At 41.9% G+C, this 14,935-nt stretch overlaps 1 protein-coding gene across 2 annotated transcripts in view; it reads left to right on the top strand.

The window, feature by feature from the left end:
• The window catches only part of NBAS (NBAS subunit of NRZ tethering complex), a 297,038-nt gene that overhangs the window by 6,041 nt on the left and 276,062 nt on the right, over window positions 1–14,935 (top strand). For both annotated transcript variants that reach the window (XM_061622739.1, XM_061622740.1), the window contains exons 3-9: window positions 872–908; window positions 1,246–1,323; window positions 3,863–3,910; window positions 7,805–7,848; window positions 9,242–9,375; window positions 10,580–10,713; window positions 11,569–11,667. In XM_061622739.1, coding sequence (XP_061478723.1) covers window positions 872–908; window positions 1,246–1,323; window positions 3,863–3,910; window positions 7,805–7,848; window positions 9,242–9,375; window positions 10,580–10,713; window positions 11,569–11,667 — 574 coding nt within the window. The remainder of the gene's footprint in view (window positions 1–871; window positions 909–1,245; window positions 1,324–3,862; window positions 3,911–7,804; window positions 7,849–9,241; window positions 9,376–10,579; window positions 10,714–11,568; window positions 11,668–14,935) is intronic.

The raw sequence follows: 14,935 nt of genomic DNA on the forward strand, positions 1-14,935 counted from the left end.
TTTATTATGTATTTGCCCCTGACATTTGTATTCTGCATTGTTAGCCCACTGGGTCCTCAAGGTGGCTAAAAGTATTGTCTTGTGATAGCATATCTATGTGGCATTCTATGCCACCCTGATACTGAAGAGACAAAGCCATCTGTTCCCATCCAGCCTTACACTCCTGATTGCCTCCTGCCCCAATTGATGTTAAGTGGATATTGATCCAAAGGTTTATTAGTATTGGTGACACTAAGAGATGCTGGTGGTTCTCACTTGTCCGGATCTGACAGAATGCCTGGAGACTCAGGCTTTTAAGGCTACTCCTTAAGACTGCAGTCCTAGACACACTTACCTGGGAGGGGATAAGCGTCACTGAGTTCAGTGGGGCTTACTTCTGAGTAGATCTGCAGTGGATTGGATTGTAACACACTGACCTTAAGATTGTACCGGCCCAATGTTGGGCAAGGATAAACTGTTAACAGATGTGCTGTGTGTGCTGCTATGAATCAAAACAAGAGATGGATAGTTGCAGGGAATACTGCAGTTTAAAGAGGTAAGACACTTTTGTACTTGAGCACTAGAATGTGCTAAAGGAAATAGTGTTACAATATAGGATTGCTGGGGTAAGAGATGGGGCTTGGGAATGAGAGGAAAAGGTTAAACAACGTCCCAACTTTACAAAATTGGAAGCTTGGAGGAGATCAAGGATGACAAGATAAGGAGGTCCCATTTCATCTCTCTGTTTTGATTTTCTTCTCCCTAAAAAAAATGAGTTGAAAAAATATATATAGATCAGCAGTAAGAAAGTAACCTTTTCAACAGTTTTGCTCTCTTTCAAAGATTTGAACAGGGCCTTTTGTATTTAAATAAATATTTTCTTCTTTTATAGGCCCTGCCCTATTTTTTCTCCAGTACTTGTGGTACAGGTAAGTTTCTTTGTAATTTGTTAAACAGAAGTTACCAAAACCCTGCTGTGAGTTACTTCAAAAAGGCATATGGCATTTGCAAGGTATTAACCTGGTGACCGTAACTGTGGTTGGTTGCTGTAGCAAACTTCTCTTCTGAAACATTAATATTTGAAATAACTTTTGCTGAGTAAGAAAGGCACAGGTGGGTAATGTGCATGTATCCCAGGGATATGAAATTGCTGTTAGTATTTTTAAATAATTCTTTCAGAATATAGATGTGAGATGTACAAGGCTGACAACGCGGTTGTATGTATGAGCATTTCACAGTCCAACATAAGCATGTATGTATTTCCAGCCCCGCAAAGTTTTCTCTCCCCGTTGGACTTGTCCGCCTGGTCAGTAAGCAGATTAACTGGCATTTAGTGCTCGCAAGGTAGGTGGCTTTTCTTTTCTTTTACAGTGTGGGGCATCCCTTGGTATTGGTGGTGGGAGGTTGTTCTCCAGCGTTGCTAGCAGAAAGCAATTCCTATTTCACTGGGACATATTTATTTTAGTGTAGTTGACCTTGTTAAATTTGTACACTGAACGTTGTTTTCAAGTACGTGAGAATGGTTTTGCATCAGACCTGAAGCACTCCATAGCTTTCAAGAGAGCCAGCAGCATAGACCAGTGGATAGAGTAATGAATTTAAATTGTGGTGACTTGGCATCATCTGTCCACTCAAGGGCCAACTGTTATCTCGCATCTTAACCCACCTCACAGGTTTCTTGTGAGGATCAAACCAGGGGTGGAAGAGTACACATGTATACACCTTGAACAGCTTGATCTGATGTGATTCCCTGGGGTGGGAGGGAAACCTTGCTTTCGTTAAATCATAGGTAAGAAAACTGGGCCATCCAAATTTGGCATTGAGAAGAGAGAGAGAGACCATGTGGAAAGAGAGAAATCCTTTCTCTGTAGTAATTAGGTGGGAAGGCAAGAGTTATCCAAGGGGGGCAACAAAGCTCCGCCCAGAATATCTTGCAATCTCCTTTCCCACCAAGCTTCCCTACAAAGGAAAATTGCCACATTTTAAAAAACGTGAGGGGTTAACACTTGAGTCTGCCTCAAACCTCTGTCTCTGAATGTGGGACATACTGAATCTCTCATCTTGGTAGGTTGCTTGCATGGTAATAATGTTGCAAAATATTGACTTCAGATTTGTTGTGTTTGAAACTAGGTACAAATTCCTACAATAGACGCTGTGCCTAGGCAGAATTTTGACAAAGTTGACGGGGAGTGTAATTTTGTGAGTGCACAAATTAACTTCAAAGGCATAGTTGAGAATTGTAGGGGTGTTTTACACCAACAAATAGTGGCCGTTCTTAAATAACATAGCCTTTACTTCCTACTCCAAGAAATCTGCTGTTAACCCTTTACACTTCTTTGCAGTTACAGTAGGGTCCCGCTTCCCGGTGTTCCGCTAATGTGGCGGCTTTCCTCCCCTCTTTAAAAGCCGCTTTTGCGGCATTTGCGCATCATTTTCGCGTGACATGCCCCATTAAAGTCAATGGGGTCCCGCCTTACGGCAATTTCCACTTTACGGTGGGGGTCCGGAACGGAACTCGCCGTATAAGCGGGGCCCTACTGTACTTGGCTTGGGATTTCATGAAGTATATGATGACACTGTATACATTGTTTTAATCAACACCCACCATACCCTGGGTGCGTATTTAATAGTTTCAGGCTAGGCTTGTGTGCATCTTGGCAAGGGAGTAAGATTCCTCCTGAACAGTATTTTGTTGGGCTTGAAAGTGCGTCGCTCAGAAGCAGGAGGTGAGAGCTGTCATTCAAGTCAAGTAACAATGAAACGGCTTTTGGTGGGGGATGTCCTTTGAGGCAACTGGATTGGGAGTATGATTTGGTTTCAATGGTTCCATCTCTTATGTTATATATGTTGGAGGCTTTTATTTCCCACAGGCTTTGAATTCCGACAGAGTAATGACAGTTAGTATTGGGCAGGACTATAGGGAAGGATATTTTAGAAAACTTGTCAAAAACCTTTTTATGAAAAAAAACCCCCTCAAAACATACCCGGGAGGCTGTTTCTCCTTGAGTTTCCTTTCATTTTGAGCAATATTTCCAGAAGGCACTAGCTATGTTGTGTTCATTTTCATTTTAAAAGCAAATACTGGGATGCAGAGTGTTCTGTGAATGCTCCAGGGTTTTGCCCAGATGACACCCCCTCCTTCTGGATAGGGGTGATACCAGAAAAACCTAGACTGGAGGAATGAATGGGGTGGGAAAGACTATTATTAGGGGAACAATGGTTTAATTCATGCTATATAGGACCTGTGACTGAAAGCTGGCAACAAATGGGATAGTGGGAATTATGTGGGGGCAAGATGTTGTAGCTCCTTGAATTCTCCTGAGGGTTGGGGGATCTTGCAGAGACACACAGGCTTAGTTCAGTGCAGTGCAGCAGTAGAAGGATTGGGGAAGAACAAAGCGGCCGTAATCTCCTGACCCAGAGCCCGTGCATTTGTGTTAAGCCATGGTTTATTCTTGCATTTATATCCCACCTTTCCTTCAAGGAGCTCATGGTGGTGTACATGGTTTCCCCCCTCTCCATTTTATCCTTATAACAACGCTGTGAGGTAGGTTAGGCTGAGAGGCAGTGACTGGCTCAAGGTCACCCAGTGAGCTTCATGATTCTCTGGGGATTTGAACCCTGGTTGCCCAGGCTTGACTTACTGTGACATGCAAAACAGGCCACTGTTTGACCTTTAAATCATAGTGATTTTTAGGGCGTAATAATATTAGGCATTAGGGAATTCTGTTACTGAATATCATACAATTCAGGTTCCTATAGCTTACTGTAATGTCATGTTCTTTTTAGATTTAAGACCTGGTATAAATAAAATTATTTCTGAAATCTTTTAAAAGCAGTAATTATTAAGTTAGGATTTTCATTCAAGCCTTTTCTCTTTTAGCAATGGAAAATTGTTAGCAGCAGTTCAAGACCAGTGCATAGAGATAAGGTAAGGTAAATAATAGTGCAGTCCTATGAGTTCAGTGGGGCTTACTCCCAGGCACGTATGGATAGGCTTGCAGCTTAAGATGTATTCACTAATAGGCAAAAAACCTTGCAATTTAAGAATGTACCAAAGCAGGGAAATTGGGCAGCTCTAGTGAATGCACCAGGGGAGCAGGAGACCTGACCTCCTCTCTGATATAATGTACTGCCCTACAAAATTGTCAAAATGCAAACACAATTTGGGTTGGTCTTTCACAGTCCAGTCCACTTCCTGTGTAGCTTGGAAGAATTTAGTAACGTGCCTCTGAGCATATGGTGAGTGGTGGCAACACCTACCATCTCCAAAGATGGAGAATTACATTTGTTGTTGTTCTTACTTTGCTTCTTTCCTGTTTCTACTGTTTGTACAGAGAATCTAACCTAGAAAACTATATTTCTCTCATTATTCATCCTAGAAATCTGTGTCAAATTTATTTTTATTAATTTCAAAGCCTTTTTACTGGTCAATGTCATATGATGGTGAAAACAGCCTTTTGTGTTTGAAACTGAACATTATGCTCTATTTCGATTTTGGGCACATTAACACTTTGAATCTGAAACTGCCGTTTGATGTAAAATCAGACAGATTACAGTATGTTGCAACTTAAGCAATGACTCTAGCTGTTGGAAAAAACAAAGTTGGCCTGCCCAAGATGCATGTTTTCAGCCTGCTATGCTTAAACTACTCCACTTAAGGAAAGGTGGGCATGGTCAATTAAAACCATAGAGCACATCTAGAATTTTGCTAGAATACATTTCACGTCCCACTGTTTCATCTTGTGCAAACTGAGACACTCCTTATGTCCATTGGAAACTATTCTGCAGAATAGTCAGTGCCATTATTCCACAATTGTTTTGGGAGCTTCTTTTTAGTGTTGCAAAGTGTTGCTGTAGTTCACATTCACAGAAACAGAAGCAAAACAGAATGATTTACTATAGGAAACTTCAGTAAAATTGCAAAGTAAATCAAACATATTTAAAGTGACCATCTGAACTATGTCAACTGTTTTAATATTGCTGCTTCCTCTCTGCTAAAACAAGATCAGCACAGCACATGTCTTGTTTGTGTAATTTGGGCTGTTTGCAGGTGTTGCCACCACTCCCCATATGCTCAGAGGCACATGTTCCCAAATTTTTCCAAGCTACACAGGAAGTGGCTGGGACTGTGAAAGACCAACCCAAATTGTGTTTGCATTTTGACAAATTTGTACAGCAGTACAATATCTCAGAGAGGAGGTCAGGTCTCCTGCTCCCCTTGTGAATTCACTCTAGCTGCCCAATTTCCCTGCTTTTTCAAGTTTGATAGAAATATCTGTTGGCTATAGGTACATTCTTAAACTGCAAGGTTTTATGCCTATTAGTGAATTTCTCCGCTTTTTAAACTGGGAGGTAAGAAATTAGTTTCTGTGCAGGTTGGCTGAGAATGGATCGATCATTTGTATGCTTATTGAGTTCAGTGGGATTTACACCACTGCAATCATGCTTAGGAGAGGTGAAACTGCCCACAAGTGATGGGGAAGGGAGGAGGGGGAGAGGAGCAGGCAGGAGGGGGAGGAGGAGGGCAGGTTTGATCTTTTGCATGCTTATTGAATTCAGTGTGATCTACCCCTGTGCAATCATGCTTAGGATAGGTAAAATTGACCATGGGGGAGGGGAGGGGAAGGGAGGGGTGAAGGAAGGAGGAGGGAAGGGGCAAGAGGGAGAGGATAGGAGGGAGGAGGAGGAGGGAAGGGCAGGTTTGATTATTTGTATGCTTTTTGAGTTCAGTGGGATTTACTCCCATGCAATCATGCTTAGGATAGGTGACCTGGGGAAGGGGGAGGGAGGAAGGGGGGGAGGGGAGGGGAGGGGAGGGGAGGGGAGGAGATTGGGTAGGTGGGTACTGGGCAGAGGGGAAGCCCCTTTCCTTTCCAAAAGGAAAACATTGTGAACAGTATCATTCTTTTTCAGGGTTTCCCACACCTTTTTATTCTACAGCAGGCACAGGTAGCCTCCCACTCAAATTTAAACCAAAGCTGTCCGTGCCCACATCGACACCAGGCCTTTATTTCACTTTAGACAGTCATGGCTTCTCCCAAAGAATCCTGGGAAGTGTAGTTAGTGAAGGGTGCTGAGAGTTGCTAGGAGACTCCCTGTTCCCCTCACAGACCTTCAATCAGAGTAGCTGATTGTTAAACCGCTCTGGCTGCTGGAGCTCTGTCAGTACCCTTCACAAACTTCACAAATTCTTTGGGGGAAGCCATGACTATTTAAAGTGGAATAAATGTCTGGCATGGGTGTGGCCCCCTGATTAGCCAAACCAAACAGTGGTGAGTCTGGCTTTTAGAACATTGACAGTTGGTTCTTACTTAGCATGCCTGTGCTATCATAGAGTCCAATGTTAAATTTCTTAAATTAATTAAAAGTCAGCCAGGCATTTTTTAAACTTTTAAACTGTAGAAGATGAAGGCCAGAGTATGGGGCAAGGTCAGTAACAGGATAACAGGTGCTCTGAGAACATGGCTGATTTTTAATTAATTTCAAGAAATTATGAGAACTGTGACAGAAAAAAATCCAAAAGGGGTCTGTTCTTTTCTCTCTTTTTACACTTTGAACTCTTGATTCTTTCTGACTCTTTTGTGTATTGCCATAAAAATTTAGAGGGTTGTTAAGCAAGTGTTTCTGAGTTCAGGACTATACGTTTTGTAAGGTTTTGTTTTGAAATGACATTATGGGAAGCATCAGAATGGCATGGAGGGTATTTTCAATTTAATATTGCTGAGGGCGAAAAATCCATGCTAACTGTAGTATTTAGCCACACTGTATAATAATGGAATGTGTGTACCTCTTTTCTTATTTTTGTCTTGACAATTGGAGTATGCAAGATCGTATAATGCATTTATTAGCCATATTGCTACTCTAGACATTTCACACAATCAGATCTTGTCTTAAGCTGTGATATGCATGAGCTTCATGCACTCTCACAGACCCTTTGCTCTTCTGTGTGAGTGAGGGAGCAAAGAGAGGATGTCACAGTGAATCATAGTGTCAAGTTATATCCAGACAGGGAGCTAAGGACAAGGCAGGACCTGGAAGCCAACTTTCAACTATGGCTTTATATCCTGTCAGTCAGCCAATGTCACCGTGATGCCAGGTGACCCAATTTCAGTGAAAAGAATTAGGAGTACACTTTGCTCAAGTTGGGCTGCAGAGGAAGATTCCTGTCAAAAGCAGGGAACTCCCTAGTGCAGCTAATCCCTACCGCGATCACTTTAGGAAGGGATCGACTGAACTACTGAGTTTCTCATCGGGAGCTGCCTGGTGCAACTGATGCCAGTGAGGTTGTTGTCTGTGCTGATTAGCTGATAGGCACTGACAGCAATCCTCGCTTGACAAGGAACAAATATAAGTGTACTTTAAGGTTACTGATTGCTCTTTTGCAGCCACATCATTACCTGCCCCACACCTGACATTTCAGATCTCCTTGCCAAATTTGGCCGACGGGCCAGAGGTTCCCCACTGCTGGTATAAAGGGTGTTTGTACATTTGTTATTTGGCATGCAACCATCAGAAATGCTAAATCAGAACATGCTTCTTCCATAGGCTACCTCCCAGTACAGGAATGCCCTTGTTATTCTGTGTCTTTCCTATACGTTGTTTAAACATCTCTTTATACCCTCCTCCTTTCTTCCATGTTGCTGATTTACTGTACCGCAGTGCAGAAACTCGGCACTAATATTCATGCATTATCTGCGTCACACAAATCTGCTTGATACAGTTCAATCTGCTATTAATATACGCAGTTAATATTAATGTTAATATATGCTAAGGAATATAACGTATTGGATAAAGTTTCATATATGAAATTCAAATGTTCCAGGTCTGCAAAGGATGAGTTTGGGTCTGTCATTGGGAAATGTCAAGGTATGTAGCTTTTTATATAGAAGAAAAGTACAATTTAAGAAAAAGCAGTAATTATCAAGTGGGTCCTGCAACAAAACTCTGTAGTGTGGAGTGCTCCTGTTCAGTTTTCCAGATATTCTATTCCATTGCCTTACTGCCCCCCCCACTTGCCCCAATTTTCAGTTTTAACTGCCAACAGTCAGCCAGCATATATATTGTGTCCACTAAGCATGGCCATTCTCACTGGGCTGTTTTGTGTGCACACGCCTTAGGTTTATTTTAATTTTTTAACTTCTGCAAACCTTGAGGTTCCCCCAAGCCTACTGATGCTTTTTTCTTCTGAATGGATAGTGCCGTTTAATTTCATAAGGACTGGCACGTGGTGAATTGACATTTGGGTTCGTGATGGTGATAGTCTGGCTACCCTGTGGAGGCTATACTGTATGTGGTGTTCCATGTGGTAGCTTTTGTGTGCCGTTTGTGTGGCTCTTACAGCTGAGACCCTTTTCTGGCCTACTGCAAACGTGTTAAAAATTAAAGGCTGATAAGCATCTGGCCACATGGCATCCTTTGGCTACAGGGCATCCTTTGTGATGTAAACCTCGAAGGAGAGAGGCAACAATATTAGACTTTCCTTCGAGGTTTGTGTTGCAGTCTGGAGGGAGAACATCTAAGAGCAACAATATAATAGTGTTCTGTGATTTGAAAAAAAAAAAAGCCCAGTTTTTCCCCAGGTAAGAGGAGATTTGCTTGCTTCTGAGAGCTGCTGAAAAGGGGCTACATTCTGTTTATTTGTAAACACCCTGTTCCACCCCCCACAAGCTCCGGTGAGTTTCCTTTCCATCAGCTTTCATCACAGTTGTCCTTTAAAAATTGGAACCATTGAGGTGGTTAACACTGGTACCTGTTGCACTGCACCATGGCTAATGCTTAGAAAAGGAATGGAGAGTGTGAGCTGAGATCCAAGCTTAATCATGGCTTTGAGATTAACAGAATCATGTTGTATGTACATGATGCCATATGATAGACTGTGTTGGATCCAGAGATGGATGAGCACAACCCTGCTCATGCAACAGGACTTTCCTGGCTCCTCTTTTCCACTACAGCCCCTTCCCACCCCCAAAGCCACTCCTGAGGGTTAACAGGCCTTCTAGAATGGTGTGTTTTGGCAGATGGCAGGCTGCAGCAGGAAAGTGAAACTGGAAGATCTTGGCACAGTTTCTTCGTGCAAGCAAAAGTGCCTTAACACTTGCATCTCTTAGGAACAGATTATCTGCACAGAGATGCAACAAGAAAAGGCATGTCTGTTTCAATTCATACCTGTGTTCAAGAGATTGGGGGGGGAGTTGCAGAGTTAACCATATCAGGTTTTAGCAATGGATTTATTAACAGCCCTTTCTTCACCTCCCCATAGTTCCAAAGGATCCCAGCCCACAATGGAGACGTGTGGCATGGAGTCATGATTGTACCTTGCTTGCCTATGGTGAAAGCACAGGAACCGTGCGAGTGTTTGACTTGGTCGGCAGTGAGCTCTTGGTCATTTCACCGGTATTTACATTTCTTCTCCTGATTTTACAAGTCCAGTTTGCATGCAAATAATGCTCTTTAGCTATGATAGGTTTAATATGATGTACTTATGTTGAGAGCTTGCATTGTGAATGCTTTATGGCTCGTTTGGTTGATTAGTCATTTTGCATGTTTATTGGTTAATTTGTGTTCAGTGTTTTGCACGGTGGCTAAATAAAAGTGCATTAATGCTTCTTGTACCCACAAAGCTGCTGGTGCGTTGGGTGCAATTGCCATGGTTGTGCCCCTCCAAAGATAGCAGTTCCCAAAGGAATGTGGTCTAGCATCTGAACTAGTATATGGGAAAGGACACTGCCTCCTATGTTGTCAGAAGTCTTGCATGCTGCTGCAGCTTCATCCTTTCATTTTATTTAATCACAAATATGCTACTTGGGCTTCCTAATAGGCATCTTATCACATAGTTGTAACCTCTCAAACATTTTAAGAAAGGACACCTTTCAAAAAGAGGTGGAGAACTTGTGGGTTTCCAGATGCAGTTGGACTCCAAATCCCATCATCCTTGACTATTAGCCATGCTGGCTGGGGCTGTTGGGAGTCAACCGGGGCGCCATAGGTTCCTGCCCCTTTTGTTAAAGGCCTGTCTAATCATTGGAAGGAGGTTCATGCTGTTACCTTGCCTCTTTTAGCATGGCTAATATGTCATTGAAAAAATACCTGTATAGTGATTGTTTGGGTTTATTGTCCAGATTGTAATATGTTGAAGTCATTGAAACTCAAGGATGTACTTTCTTGTTGAATGCTGTTATTACCACCTGCACTTTCATTTCTAGCAGGCAGTTGGGAACTTATATGCTTTTTGACAAATAAAGAACTTTTTTAAAAAAAGTATTTATTATATTCATGTCCCACTTTGCCCTCAAGGAGCTCAAGGCAGCAGAGGTGATTTCTCTCTCTGCTATTTTATCCTTGCGACAACCTTGTGAGGTAGGCTAGGCTGAGAGATAGTGACTGTCACCAGGTCACCCAGGAAGTTCATGCCAAGTGGGGATTCAAACCCTGGTATCTTGTGTTAGTCTAGCATGCTAACCACTACACTACTGGCTTTTTGGGAGGGGGGTTCAGTGTAGAAACGGGTTTTTTTTTTCATTCCTGGGGTTGTTTTAACTCTCTTGCTGAACAAAGTTATTTTGAAATTTGTTTTAAGAAATGTTTTATTTTGGTATAGGGCACTAGCTTCCCAGGAGACTTGACCTATGCTATTGCTGGTTTGATTTTTCTGGAATACAAAGCAAGTGCCCAATGGTCAGCTGAGCTGCTAGTCATCAATTACCGTGGTGAACTGAAAAGCTATCTTGTAAGGTAAATACAATTGTCGATGCTTCCTGTACCCAACAACAATGTTGATTGGGGGGGCCCCTTTTAGTAAAATGAATGGTTTATCTTTTGAATTATTGCAATGAATTTTATTTTTACTGTGAAATCGCTTCAAGATATCTTATGGGAAGTGATTCATAAATGGAATCTAATAAATATTATATGTGGGGCTACCTTTGAAAATGGTCCAGGAATGTCCAAAATAGCACAGTTAAATCACTAATAGGGACTGACAATTATGAATTGTGGGAGTGTAGCAAAGACTATGCCAGTGTCACCTGCACTCGCTTACAGTCTGTTTATGCAAACTGCTGGTTTTGACCTTTACAGCCCTAAATGGCTTGGGACCAAGACCAGATGACTTGAAGCATTGTCTTCTTTGATATACTGTACACCTGCCTGTTCCTTGAGATCTTCCTCAGAAGCCCTTCTTCAGTTCCCTTTGCCTAATGAAGGGAGATGAGCGGTTACTCGGGAGATAGGCTTTTTGGTGGTGACACCATACTTATACAATGCCTGGCATTCATGCTACTGACTTGTATGTGCCTGGTGAAGACCTATTTATTTTTTCTTTTAGTTTACAACTACATAGTCGCTTTTGTGCTTTTAGAATTCTTGCACTAGTTTCTTTTCCCCTTCTTGGTTTAATGCTGATCTTAAATTGATTTTATGTTGCTGTCTCTGTTCTGACTTTTAAAATCCTGATTTGTATCGCTTATAGTCTTGTGTTTAACATTTTTGATTTTTTTAAAAAAATCTAAGTGTTTCGTAAACTGCCCAGAGAACTTGCCTGTTCATGGGCGATATATAAATGCAATAAATACCTTTTCTTTTGTCTAGTGTTGGAACAAATCAGAGTTTCCAAGAGAGCCATAGTTTCAGCTTCAGCAGCCATAATATCAATGGAATAACTGCAGTAATTTATCATCCTACACACCGGTAAGTTTGTTAGTCTAAAGATCTTTTTTTATTAAATAGCAATGTGCTCTCTGCAATTCAGTTGCATGATGAAAGAATGAAGCATGTTGTTGTTGATGAGTAGAAATATTTTCAAAGCAGCACATGGAGATGACATAGAGCAGACCATTACGAGGATAGTATCCAAAATCATCTAGTATGTTCTGGGTGTTTTCCACATACAGAACAAGATAAATAATAGATCAACCATGGATGGCTTTAAAATAAGTCTTTCAAAGTCATCTTAGATTCCTACTTTTTTTTTCTTTTTAAATAGAGTAATTCTGTAGCTTGCATGATTGCCACATTAAGTGTGAAAATTCAGTTTATATTTTTATTTTTTAAATGAGAGCAAAGTAAAGCCTACTATCTCTGCTTTCTTAATTTCTTAGCTCATCTATCCAAGATACTGTGAGCACTTGCTTGCACTGCTTGGCATTTCTCCGATTTGAGGTATAAACCTGCAGAGTAAGAAAGTGGTAGTTTTGCTTCAGCCAAAACTGCAAATTATTTCTCAAACAGATGTATTATGTGGCCTTAGAATAAGCATATTAGCTGTCTTTCCTCTAGCTGACTGACTTGCTGGGTGTAATCATTGAAGCTGGATGGAATAGAGGGAGTGTGGCAAAGATATCCGATTAGCCCCCAAAGGAACTTTCTGTTGTATTCATTTCTCTCTTTTTTTAACACGATCCTTCAGAAATGGGAGCACAGAGTAAACCAAAGGTGGGGGGGAGAATGATGTGTCTGTCTGGTCTTTAAAGCTTTTGCAAATACATTGATGAATTTGAATATCATCAGTGTGTTTCTGTCGGGTTTTGAAATAGATTTATTTCTAAGCCCAGCTTAGTTGTGGATTTTGGAATTTTGCCCATTGCTCAGACAGGACTGCCCAACTTTGATAAACCAAAAGCTTTCTGTTCTCCTCTTTGTAATATGTCTGGTTAAGATAGCACATATGAAAGGCAGTTTCATAATAAACTGTTTTATGACTATACCGCGTTTCACAGTTCTCTTCTGTTACCATTCGTGTTGTTGAATATTTGGAACTCTGCTTCTGCAAATATTTCCCGCATATTCAATTCCTTTTTAATGAGGCTCCTTTTCCTCACACTTTTCTGTGATGACTGTAGCTGACAGCAAATTTACAGCTTCATCAGCAAATTGACAGCCCTTTGTGAGGTGTATGGCTTATTTCTGCTTCTTGCCCACCCCCCAGTGTGTTGCTATAATTTTTAAAGCTCCCAGAGAGGGTACTTGCCTTTTCCAGCAAAGTATTAAAGGGAATACTTCAACTGTGGGAACTTGAGCTGTGATGTACACTTTAGTATAGGGAGCTGCCTTATACTGAGTCAGATTGTTGGTCCAACTAGCTCAGTATTGTCGACACTGAGTGGCAGCAGCTCATCAGGGTTTCAGTCAGGGAACGTTCCCAGTTCTACCCTAGAGATTCTGGGATTGAGCCTGGGACCTTCTGCATGCAAAGCAGATGCTCTGCCCCTGAGCTATGGCCCTTTCATGGTCAAAATTCCTTCTGATATTGCATGATATTCTTTTATAGCATATCGTGCCGTCTTATATCTTTCCCAACTGAGAGTGAGAACATATTTCAAAAGCCCGGGATATGTCACACGTTGGCATTGCCACAAGAAGTGGAACTGAGCATGAGGATACCCAGTTAAGTTGGTGCTGTAGATGAGGATTTGTTTAAATTCTCCTTAGCTTGCATTGAGTGCTGTGGGGCAAAAGTAATGGGCCAGAGTTGTCCCTCATCCCAGATACAGAGGTCACCTTGGGGAAGGGCAGATTTTCCCCTCATCCCAAAGATGTCTTATAGTGAATTGCTTTTACTTTCTGTCCTAGTAATGGTTGTCTTTCTCTCAAAAGCATTGCATATGGGGCCAGTGTTGCAGAGTGGGCAAAAATGGCCCACTACACCTGATACACCTGGACAGGGATGACCTTGCCTCAGTTGTTCATGCTCTGGTAACTTCTAGGTTGGATTACTGTAATGCGCTCTACGTAGGGCTGCCCTTGAAGACAGTTCGGAAGCTTCAGCTAGTGCAAAACGCAGCAGCCAGACTGCTGACGAGGACCAGCTGGTCAGCGCATATAACACCTGTTCTGGCCCGTTTGCACTGGCTACCTATTTGCTTCCGAGCCAGATTCAAGGTGCTGGTTTTGACCTATAAAGCTTTACACGGCGTGGGACCGCAGTATCTTGTGGAACGCCTCTCCCGCTATGAACCGACCTGGTCACTTCGCTCAGCGTCTAAGGCCCTCCTCCGGGTACCAACCCATCGGGAAGCCCGGAGGACACTTACTCGATCTAGGGCCTTTTCTGTAGTGGCCCCCGAATTGTGGAATAGCCTCCCCGAAGAAATACGCCTGGCGCCGATGCTTCTATCTTTTCGGCGCCAGGTTAAGACCTGGCTATGCTCCCAGGCATTTTAATGCGTTTAATGTTACAATTTTAAATCTCTTTGTTTCAGTTTATTTATTGTGATATTTTGTATTTCTGTACTTTTAATCTTTTGTACACCGCCCAGAGAGCTATTCGCTATGGGCGGTTTAAAAATGAAATAAAATAAATAAATAAAATAAATAAATAAATACTGAGTGACTTGGCCTACACTTATGGGAACCTGAAGTGTGTGTGTTTTTGCAGAATAAGTATCATTCACAATGGTGCATCACACCTATAGGGGTCTCTGCCATATTTTGGTCCTCCCTTCACTCATCTGTCAAAATGATAGATATTTCACCAGTGACAAATAAGGGAGTAGCCCTGTGATGAAATTGCTATGTTATGCCATTTGCCATGGATTAAATCTGATGGTGAAAATGTTAGTGTCATCGTTCCTTGCTCATTCTTGACATCATGAGTCCTGTAAAAGGTGGGCAGTCTACTCATGGAAGATGAAGGTCAAGAGTTCAAGGGTTTGCCATGGAGACCTGATATGCTGTTGGGGCAGTTTGAAATAATATGAGGACTCCGAGCTGAGTTCCTGAACTGAAAAAACAGTTGTTTGCCCTTCAGTGATGTGTTTGGAATACAATTAAATGTAATGCTTGCTTTAATTGGGAGCAGTCTATTTTTCATGAGCTCCGGTGAGCCTTGGCCTCGTGCACTCCTTCATTTTATTTATTATTTATTTAATTTCTGTTCTACCTTTCCTTTAAGGAGGTCAAGGTACTTTACAAACACGGTCCTCTCCCTCCCAATTTTACCCTCACAATAACCTTATGA

The sequence above is a fragment of the Rhineura floridana genome, chromosome 4, assembly GCF_030035675.1.
Source record: "Rhineura floridana isolate rRhiFlo1 chromosome 4, rRhiFlo1.hap2, whole genome shotgun sequence".
Lineage (NCBI taxonomy): Eukaryota > Metazoa > Chordata > Lepidosauria > Squamata > Rhineuridae > Rhineura > Rhineura floridana.